Here is an 11,190-nt window from a genome sequence, read left to right on the forward strand (position 1 = left end):
AACTGGGCAGATCTGTCCCATCAATCTTAGAAATGGATTTATATATTACTCAATGTATGAGATAGCGTGTGCTGTGAAATATAGTACAGTGGTGTATTACCTGGCCAGGCCAGCACGGCCTTTGTGTGTCACCTTCCCAGTGACAGATGATGATGACTGGCTTGATAAGAGTGGACCTGTGGGGGCAGCTGCTCCGTAGCTTTCATCTGCAGCTGAAATCTTCCCTGGTTTCAGGTGATGGAGTCAGAGATACAGTGTCCATGGTGACACTCTGGGAGGAATCAAAACCACATTTCCTACTTTGTTTTAATTGTTACCACAGATATTAAATAAATAAGCGAGCTGTTGGCTAAAGTCAAATCACAGTGATGATAACATGTGCTGCAGATGGTGCATTATTGATAAACCATCTCCAGTGGGCAGATCTTAAATGGACTAGAACTTATAACAAGAAATAACAATGTCACATCAAATCAGGTTCACAGTTCAGGCCAGGAAGTTGAACCATGTCAGCAACAGGAGAAGACAGTTGTTTAAGATTTTCTGTGGTGTTTTTAATCATAATATTAAAAAGAATAATAATTAGAGTGGCGCTTTGGCCCAGAGGTAATGTCTCTGTCATTGGTGTGGAACCCCAGGGTTCACCTCCTGGGAAAGTTCAAATCCCTGTTAGGGTGGTTGGTACCTTCCAGTGGACTCACCACCCACAGGAAGGTTTAAGGGGGGGTTGGTGCGGTGCAGTGTGATTTGGGTGGTGGTCATGGAGACTGCTGCCCCCACGACCTGGTAACAGATAATCAGTAAGATAAATAATACTTAGTTGAAAAAATGTTTCAGTATTTTTTATTAATCACTAGACATTTAATTCAATTCCTCTTAAAAACCAGGCGACCTAAAGTGAGGTTGCGACCCCAGGGTTGAAAAACACTCGACCCTAACCCCAAAGATCGTCCTTAATCATTTTTTAACCAAACGTCATCTGTTCTTTTTTTTTTTTTTTTTGCTTTTAACACGGACAAAAAAGCCCACGCTTAATCCCAAATTGTTGAGTTTTCCTGCCGACATCACAATTGTCTTTAGGTGTTTGGAGCAGGAGGGGAAGAATGGCCGCTGAGCTGATTGCACTTATATGGAAGCTCGATAATTGTTGTAAGAGTTCAAACGCACCACCGAAGCTAGTTCATTGACAACGATGGAAATAAATGACCATAATTACACTGAACCTCACTGAACAACATCTGTGTGCAGGAGGGAAGAGAGACCAACAGTCAGGCAGAAAGCACAACTCCATTAGCGTAATGTGAAATTTCACTCACAGTGCAGAAAGTCGTTAAGTGCCCCTCCATCTGTCTTTCTGTTTCCAAGACAATTTCAACAAATTTATTATTTAAAAATTCCCCTTCCCATCGTCACTGTTCCCTAGTCGTCTGAGAACCATTTTGACTTTTACTCAGTCATGGCTCATTCACTCTGGGAAGTTTCATCTGATTTAAACGATTGCTCGAGGTAAAGTCACATTCTTGTCAGTCTTGACCTTTGGACATTAGCGGTCAGCTGACATCAACAGGAACCATGTTGAGACCCTTAAAAACATGGCTGCCACCATGGACGTATGAAAATATGACCATCACAATTACAGCAGTTACAGCTTTTTACTTCTGACTTTTAGTTTTACATTGTTACACACAGAAGTTACTCAGCAAGTTGGCTTCAATGACGTACAGTGTGTGAAACACATTATTTTGTTATTTTGTCAGATGTCAGTGTTTTTTTGTCAGTGTCAAAATGTTGTTACACTTGCTTTTACACCTGGAAAAGGGTCTCAGTGGGTCTACCCTGCCCTGGATTTCAGTTAGAGATCCCTTTGGCCTTAACTGCAAACCTTAGACTACATCAGGGGTGGGCAAACATTTTGGCCAGATCAATATTGATTGCAGAATGCTGAGGGAAATATAAAAATCCATCCATCCATCTCCGTCCGCTTATTCATTACCATGTCGCAGGGGCAGCAGTCTTCATGACCGCTAGGAAAATCACACTGCACCGCACCATCCCCTTGTAAACCTTCCTGTGGGTGGTGAGTCCACTGGAAGGTACCAACCTCCCTAACTGGGATTCAATCTTTCCCAGGAGGTGAACCCTGGGGTTCCACACCAATGACAGAGACACTGACTCTGGGCCAAAACAACAGGAAATAATATTAATAAAATGTACAGGAATAAACCTAAAAATATAATTGTAATTTCATGAAACAGAAGGATTGACATCAATCTGTAGCAGACCTTGTACCAGTGTTTGGCGGACCCGATTAGAAAGCCCAACAGGCCAAATCTGGCCCACGGGCCGTAATTTGCCTGCGTAAACAAAGGCACATAGCAAATTCTGACACAGCTCCTCCACCAGCATCTCTTATAGCCACACCCTTGAACAAAAAAAGTCTAAAATAAAGAACCACACATAAAGAAGAGATGCTGTAGCATGCAGGACATGGTGCTAATCATTCTTTTCGAATCCTGTCCTTGTGCGTCTTCTTAACCAGACTGTGTTCATCTGCTGTCTCTCAGCCCGTGCCAGGCAGTTCTCTGCCAACTGCACCAACGTTGCTACACAGTGCACAAAGAGTAGTTTATCTACCTTCTGGTTGCATCCCTCAACTTATTAACATTCAGTGGGGGGGCTTAAAGGTCTGTGTGATGGATGGATGTCGCGGAGGAGGATGACAACTGATTAATGCCTTAATTATTTTCAGCCAGGACCAGATACTCCTCCCAGAGCTGACAGAGTGAGCTGTGTGTGGCCTGACAAGTATCGTCATGTTCAGGGCTCACCCACTGCTATCTGCTGTGCCAGGGTCACATTCATTTTATTCCATAAGAAAAATAAGCATTTCTGTGCTGAAAAGGCGAGCAACAGTACAGCCAGTTGTTTTGGGAACTGTCACACAGCAGCGATTAACGTGAACACCGTTGCATTTTAAGTCTTTGACATTTCAGAATTTTAACAAGATGGAAAAAAAACCCCGATTCTGTCAGAGAAATACATTTAATAGGAAAAGAAAATAATTATATAAGGCTTATTTGAAATTATTCCAACTGTGATAAAAATTGAAGAAGCACTCATCGGATAATTTAAGAAAATATATTTTTATCATGCTGAAATACAGTATGATCCGAAGGAGAACAAAGTCACCCGTTGCTGAATTAATCATAATGAAAAAGATGAACATTTAAGGCACTGGTCCAAGAGTTAATGAAGTGATTCAACAGCAGAATACCAAATAAGACACAGAGAATTATTAGGAAGGATTTACTTTTTGTTTATTGTTTTATTATACCTCAGAAAAGTACAACACAGGGCAGGTTCCACCTTCAGGCTTCTCTGCCACAACAGACCAATTTAAGGTATGTTTTTGTTTTTTTGCAGAAAAAATCAACAAAAAACAACACAAACAACAGAAAGCAAATGTAGCACAATCCAATTCACGTGGTAAACCGACAACCTCTTGTATTTACCTCTTAATTATCATATCATGTTATTACTGTTGATCGTTTTATGCTTTTTTTTTTTTACTTATCCCTCAGGGTTGTGTGAGTAACTGAGCCCAAAAATGTTCAGTAAAGAGATCTGGGGAGAACTTGAGGTCTTTACAGCCTACACTTACAAAACGTAGTGAAGCTCCTGTATTTTATAGAGTCAACAGTGAGAGATCGGGGGAGAACTGGAGGTCTTTAGCTCCTGTATTTTATAGAGTCAACAGTTAAGCAATGTTTTTTCCAGGAGTCACAATCATGTGATTTGTTTTCTCTTTTAAAATTGTTGAATTAAGTTGACCCTACTCTTTTTCGCTGTTTGTCAATGTCCAATTTTACCATCAACAGACTAAAGGCTTCTGTGCAGATCACGGCAGAGGCTAATTCTCTGTGTGTGTTGTGTTTGTTTTTGTTGTAGGTGTGCGATTGGTGTAAGCACATTCGCCACACTAAGGAGTACCTGGACTTTGGGGCTGGTGAGCGGAGGCTGCAGTTCTGCAGTGCCAAGTGTCTCAACCAGTACAAGATGGACATTTTCTACAAGGAGACCCAGGCTGCGCTGCCTGGTGCACTGTGTAACCCAGGGCACGGGCCAGGTGGCGAGGGTAAGTCGGACTGCGGTGGTGCAGTACAACTGCTCACTCCAGAATCCTGGGGAACACCCTTAGCAGACCTGCGTCGTAAAGCTCCCTCACCTTGCGGGCCTTCCACCACTTCTTCTGCCACCTCACCTCCAGACTCGGTTGCAGTCTGCTCCCCCTCCTCCTCCTCTTCAGCAAAGATTCCCACACCCAGACCACATGAGAGTTCCTCAATGCAAGCTCCGCCCATTTCTACTTTGCACCCACCAGTTGGAGTTCCCTCTGGTAGTCCTCCAATGGTAATGACATCACGAGGGCCCATGCCTCTCCCTCTATTCATGGAGCATCAAATGATGCATCAAATGCGTCCACCATATCTCCGCCCTTCTGCCCACCCTGCAGGTGCAAACAGCCCACTTTCAAACCCTATCATCCCTGGTATTGGTCCCCCACCACCTCCAAGGTCTCTTGGTCCAACCCCAGGTCCTATGCACAGACCCCTACTGTCCCCCCATGTCCATCCTTCATCCAATCATAACCCTGCCATGATGCCTCCTCACCCTGGCCTCCCTATGCCAGGACTGCCCCCTTTCCCACCAGTCAACATAATTCCTAGTGGACACATTCCCTTTCCTCCAATGATGAACTTTGGCATGCCTTCCCTGACCCCATTAGTACCACCACCAACCATGTTGGTGCCTTACCCTGTCATTGTACCCCTCCCAGTTCCGATTCCCATTCCAATTCCAATCCCTCTGAACCCCAAAACATTTGGAGACCAATCCAAGAGCAATATATCTCTTCACAGAGGTCCAGAGACTTCGGCTTCTGGACCACTCTCTCCGGGTCCCTCTAGAAGTGACAAAGTGGAGCAAAAGGTTGAGCCATCACAAAGTGAGCAGCCTTTACCTGTGTGTTCAGAGACAAGCAGGACAGCTCTGAGAGACTTAAAGTCAGAGGACGCTATGAGCAACCTGTGTCTAACCAGCAGCCCTGGGCCTATAGACGGTGTCATTGATCTGACTGTGGGCCACAGGTCATGTCAGCATCAGGTTATTCAGAGAAGGCCACTTGAGGTCCAGGTCAAAGTGGAAGAAGAAGCTGAAACAAGGTCATCACCAGCTGCAATGTAAGGTCATCACCAGCTGCAATGTGCAGCAGGGAAGGAAATGAGAGACATGAGGAGGGGGGAGCAGGACCCTCACAGGATCGCTGCAGTCCTCTGCTGCTAGAAGGAGCCACACACCCAAGGACGCTGTCATCATCTAGCCCACCCTCAAGCATCAACAGCCCTTGTTGCAATGGCGACCCACCAGGAAGCCAACTTAATACGTCCTTTTCTAGCTTTGCCCTATCGCACCTATCCAGCCCTGAAAGGACCACGCCCCAATCCTTTACCCAACTCCAACCCAACCCTGGCACTCCATGTAATGTCATTGTCAATGGTACTGGATGGCATTCACTTCTCACTCCTGCCACTAATAGCTACACTGGCCAAAAAGGAGACAGGGTTGTGGCAGAGGAAGAAGTTCTTAAGCAGCCAAACGACGGGGAGCTTGAGCATGAGGCACTGAAGGAGAACAATTGTTATATCGGAGACTGGGAGCCGGGGAAAGCGGGCTTAGGACAAGAAGAGATGACAAACTCGGTCATGGGGAAGCCAGACCCTGATTCCAACTTGGAGGAGGGTGAGCATGCCTATGCCCTGCCACTTATGTCAGCCGGGGGGTGTGTGGTCATCCAACCTGTGCCAAAGTCTAGCACTGACAAAACAGCCATCCTGTCCTGTTCCATCAGCACTCCTGTATCAGCTGCTGGGAGCCCTGAGTTAGAGCCACCGCTGAAGAGGAGGTGTCTGCGAATACGCAATCAAAACAAATAGGGTAGGTGTTCATTCACAAAAGTCATTCCATACTGTATTTTGAAGATTCAAACCACAATGGTTGGTCAGATATTTGCAATATAGGAGCTTTATATTTGTCCCTTATTTCCTCTCATTTTGTATAGGGCACACAGGTATCAACTTTAGCGTTAGGTACGATACAGTGAACAGGTGTAGTGAAGCAGCAAAAAAAAAAAAAAAAAGAAGAAGAATCACTTTAGGCCTCTCCTGTACAAAGGGTCCTCGACTTACATCAGAATTCCGTTCCTATAGCGCGACATAACACGATTCTCACCAAAAGTTAGAACTCACATACCATACCAAAGTACCTATGTCTCGCACCTATGCTAACACAGTGGTAAACAAAGCCATCTTCAGTGTATATCACCATGTGACAATGTAAGTCGGAATGACGAAACAAGACTTTCTTAATAAATATAAGGGAGATGGCGATGTAACCACAAAACCCTGTAGGTCAAGGACGTTATAAACCGAGGACCTCCTGTATTTGGATGTTGCAATGTTGTGATGCACAAGTGTCATAGTTAGTGTATGTATAGTGCATGTATTACTTTGACCAGGAAAAGCTTTTATTTTAAGCTTTACTGATTCACCCTTTTACATATTTTTGTGCAGAATATTTCCTGCAAGAAAATGAAAACATAACCTTCATAGCTTTTATTCTACACAACCTCCATTTCAGTCTTCACCTCGACTCTGGGGACGATGTGTGTGCACGCACGTGTGTGTGTGTGTTTGAGTGGGATATTTTCTCTCACATTGACTCACGCTAGTTCTCCTCCCACTCTGTTTCACAGATGGATGCTCTGATGGATGCAGTGCCATCAGTGACACTTCATCCAACCCCACCCCCAAATCCAACCTCTCCCAACCAACTACACAAGTGCACAAGCTCACGTGCAGACACACCTGCACACACACACACACATATTTGTCTTTTGCCCCCACTCTCGGTCATTTCTACCAGCAGCACAAATCGCCTTCAGCGACGGATGAGTGTCCAACCAGACATGTTGATGTGTATTATACCAGAGCAAACCGGACTCCTTCCACCTTTGTGATGATACTGAACTTCTACCGACTTGGTGTCCAGCTGGACCTCTCCAATGCAGGTTGTGAATTTGTTTCTCAGCACACTCTTCTGCTCATACCTTACACACTCCTGTTGTACTGTCTCTTACGGTTGTACACACTCCAGTGTCTGATAGTCACAGCATCAGATGGGAAAGTTTCTTCTGAGCTCCTGTGTACTGTAGGTCCTAGACTTTTCAACGCAGCAGGTACAATCTTAAGGCTTTGCTACATGTGGTTTCCCATTAAATTGCAAAGGTTTCGAGTTTTTTTTAATTTGTTATATGACTATGAAAAACAACCCACACTCTTCACTCTCTATTTTTTTTGCTGGATCAAGAAAAACCTTAAAACTGAGTCTTCTTGGTGGGTTGTGAAAAAAAAGGGTACGAACACACACATATACAGTAACAAATGCAGTATGATGCGTGGACAAAGTGATGAGCTGCTTTCTCTGGCAAACTGTCTCAGAACATAATGCACAACAGTGCATTGGGTTATCGCTGAATCAGTACACAGGAGTATAAATGACTAACCTTCAGCCATTTTCTTGCACCATTTATTTTGTCTGCTCATAAACCTCACCCGATTTGCATATGTGGTATTATTGTAGCACAGTATGTTGTCATTTCGCTCTTTCTCTCGGCCTGTGTTCACAAACAGTTCTGTTGTTGGTTAGAAAATACACCTCAGTACTACCATATGAAAGATGGGTATGGCAATGTTGAAACTCTGCCAACCTGTAATAAGCACTTGCTGCTGCAGGCGAACACTTAATCTTTTCTATAACCCATTACCGGTGATATCCCTGTCAAGAGTTAGTTTGCGACAGGTTGTACTAAATTTAAAGGGGGCAAAGAGATACCAACGTCTTCATGAATAATTCATCTGGGGTCTAGAGCAGACGCAACGCTGCAGGAATGTTTCAACGATATCCACATTTGTTTCCAACACGATTTGATAAGTATTCTCACCTTTGCCAAGTCGCCACGGTTGTATTTATTTGGGCCAAATCTAAAGACAGAACTGTTTTATTTCAGGGTTGCTCTCAACTATTTGTACAGTTTTGGTGGGAGTTTAAAAAAGAAAAAGAAAAAAAAAAGAAGAAGAAGAAAAGAAAAAAAATGCCAGTGGACCTATATCATCTGTTTGAGGTAGGGACACTGTCAAATAAAGCCAGCACTTAGTGTACAGATTTCTGACTGCAAAACAAGGTATTGTCCTAGTGTTTGCCAAAGGCCCCTGGTGTGTTGAGGCAAAACATGTCTACCTGTTTTCATTTAAAGGGATCATTTATGATTGCCAAATAACAAGTCCTTATTTAAAAAAGAAAGGAACATTGAAGATAGAACACTGCTGTAGTGTTTGTCAAAATCAGTGTTATTGCTGGGGGGGGGGAGGGGGGTCCTCTGTAAAATGTTATAATTTCATAGACTCTAAATGTGAAGTTCTGGCCCAAACAGTCATGAAAATGTTACCTTAGTTGTGTGCAGCACAACATTGTCTTGCAACTGCAGCCTTGGTTCAATCACACTATTTATTAAATGTGATTCTAAGGGTTTCTGCCCACATGTGTGTGTGTGTGTGTGTGTGTGTGTACTTAAAATGAACTGGTGTCAAAGACAAACACTGCACACAGTGAAGGCCGTGAGCCCATTGAAGATTGCAAAGTGTTGACTCAGAATAAGCAGTGTGTAACTCTATCTGCTGCCTGTCAGTCAGGCATTTGGGCTCTGCCTACCACTTGCCAAGGTGCTGCTTTGGTGTGGCTTCAATCATTTTCACTAAACAAACAAACAAAGGAAATAACTTGTGTGCAAATGCTTTTACCTTTGATAACATCAGTTACTGATTTACATGCTGTACACTAGTGTTTTTCAAATGGGGTCACCTGAAATGTCTAGTAACAAAGGCCAAAAAATTACTGATATAAATATATTTTTAACTAATTATTATTGTTTTGAAAATTATGATTAAAAACACCACACACGTTGTGTACTGATCTGCTTACTGTGTGTTTGTAACACAGTATAACAAACTAAAATAACTAACTAATTCTAGGAGGAGGGGTTCTTTTGGGTCGACAGACATTTGTGATGTCAAAATGGGGTCAAAGGCCAAAAAAAAGTTTGGGAACTACTGCTGTAAACCATTACATTTTGTAATATAAATTGAGCAGCTACACTGATGTATTCAGTGACTTTTTTTAATCTAAAAAAAGCACAAAAACTAAGAATGATGTAAAATGAAAACAGATACAATATTGTATATTTCCATCATCAACAGTGGGAAAAAAAAAGTTAGCCATCAACCAGCTGACACTGAATCACTTTATGTATTTGTTTTTTCCTCCTTAAGCTCAATCCATTTAGTCAATAACAATTTGCTACAAATTGTATGATCAGGCTTTGAGTTTATAAACAAAGGTTATATACGGGGGTCCTGGACTTATGTTGGATTTCCATTTCAACAGCCTACCCCAGTGTCACTAACCTACGCTAACACATTGGTGACATCATATTCTAGGACATCAAAATATCAGAAGAGTCTGACTTACGCCTGGTAGCCAAAATGTAGGGCAAAACCTCCCCCAAAAAACAACACAAACAAAAGAAAGTAAATGTAGCACAATCCAATGTATGGTCAACAACCATGTGTAGATCACATGTGAACTAGTTGGTGAGTTTAAGTCAGACTGATGGAACAAGACGTTCCTAATAAATGAAGGGGAAAGGGCCGATGTAATCATGAAATGCTGTAGGTAGAGGACATTGTAACCCGAGGACACGCTGTCCACACAGATTTGATGAACATAATTGAAATGATTAGACAGTCCTTCGCAGTGTTAAAATAGAAAGTTCCATGACTGTAAATGGCAAAGTGTTTGTGCGCCACACAGTTAAAAATGACATGTTATTTCATGGTTTTTATTCACTCGTGTCATGAGCTGATGGACTTTTCTTAAATGCAGACAAACCGAATGAACAGCTATTATAGTTGCATCGTTCATTCTTTTAGCAGCCCAGTGGAATAACTGATAACTGTGTGATCAGACTGCCAGAAAAAGAGTCTTAGGTCCGATACCCAAAAGACAGAGTTATGTGAAGGCATAGCTGTAACATTACAGTAAATGGCCTCCATCCATGTGGGCTCTTTTTTTTTTTTTTTGTAGTTTATTGAAGAGTTGACATGATTCTGATGCAGTATCATCGCCATAGGTGGGAAACACATACCAGCACCTGTAACAATCACTAACTGACACCTTATGTCTCGTATGACTGTTTTGTAGATTTGTGTTAATAAAGATTACGGTTAATTGTTTTTTTATGACCTTCCCTGACCTTCATCATCAATCACCGCATGTTGAATTATGACCATTCAACACGTTTCCTGTCTGCTCTCTGTTGTTTTGCTGATACAAAACGTTTGGTGTTTGATGATACTGATAAAACACTGACTCTCACATGAACAGTCGCCACCATTGAAATTGTTAAGGGTGAACTTCAGGCCTCAGCATCAGTCTGAATTATGCAATGAGAACCTAATCGGGTCCACAGACAGGAGAATGACTTTTCAGAAACAACAGAGAAGTTGCATAAATCCACAGAAACCTCCCCCATAAATAACAACTGTGTTATCATGCTACAGTCAGTGTAAAGATGATCAGCTTCTATCATATAAAAACTGTAACATTTTTGCTAAAAATTAGACCATCCTCCGAACCTCCTTTTATCCCCAAACATCTGATTTGTTTAACATTTAACCTGTGGTGGACTGTCAATATTTTGTGCATATTTTTTTTATTTATTGTTGACCTTGTTTTTAAAATTTGCAAATAACAAACAGGATGGTTCAACCTGTACATTCTGTCTAATGCAAAAGCCTCGGGATCAGTAAGATGCTTTTTAAAAAATTATTTAAAAAAATAGGGGAGGAGGTAAAAAAAAAGCTTTGATAGAAGATGTTCTTCTGTCTTTTTATTATGACACTGTATATAACGGGTGGCCAAATTGTTTTGGAATAAAAATCATCTTTTGTGTTGTATCAGTATTTGTTTTTTCTGTTGAATTGCTAATGAAGGCGAATAAATAAGAGGAATACACAA

The 11,190-nt window shown here is 42.2% G+C and overlaps 1 protein-coding gene across 1 annotated transcript in view; it reads left to right on the plus strand.

The window, feature by feature from the left end:
- sobpa (sine oculis binding protein homolog (Drosophila) a) overlaps nt 1-11,190 on the plus strand; it is a 30,735-nt gene extending 19,545 nt beyond the window's left edge. The window contains exons 6-8 of the mRNA XM_008316925.3: nt 3,949-5,240; nt 5,273-5,994; nt 6,812-11,190. Coding sequence (XP_008315147.1) covers nt 3,949-5,240; nt 5,273-5,993 — 2,013 coding nt within the window. The 3' untranslated portion in view covers nt 5,994; nt 6,812-11,190. The remainder of the gene's footprint in view (nt 1-3,948; nt 5,241-5,272; nt 5,995-6,811) is intronic.

This window comes from Cynoglossus semilaevis, chromosome 1 (assembly GCF_000523025.1).
Source record: "Cynoglossus semilaevis isolate Cse_v1.0 chromosome 1, Cse_v1.0, whole genome shotgun sequence".
Taxonomy (NCBI): Eukaryota; Metazoa; Chordata; class Actinopteri; order Pleuronectiformes; family Cynoglossidae; genus Cynoglossus; species Cynoglossus semilaevis.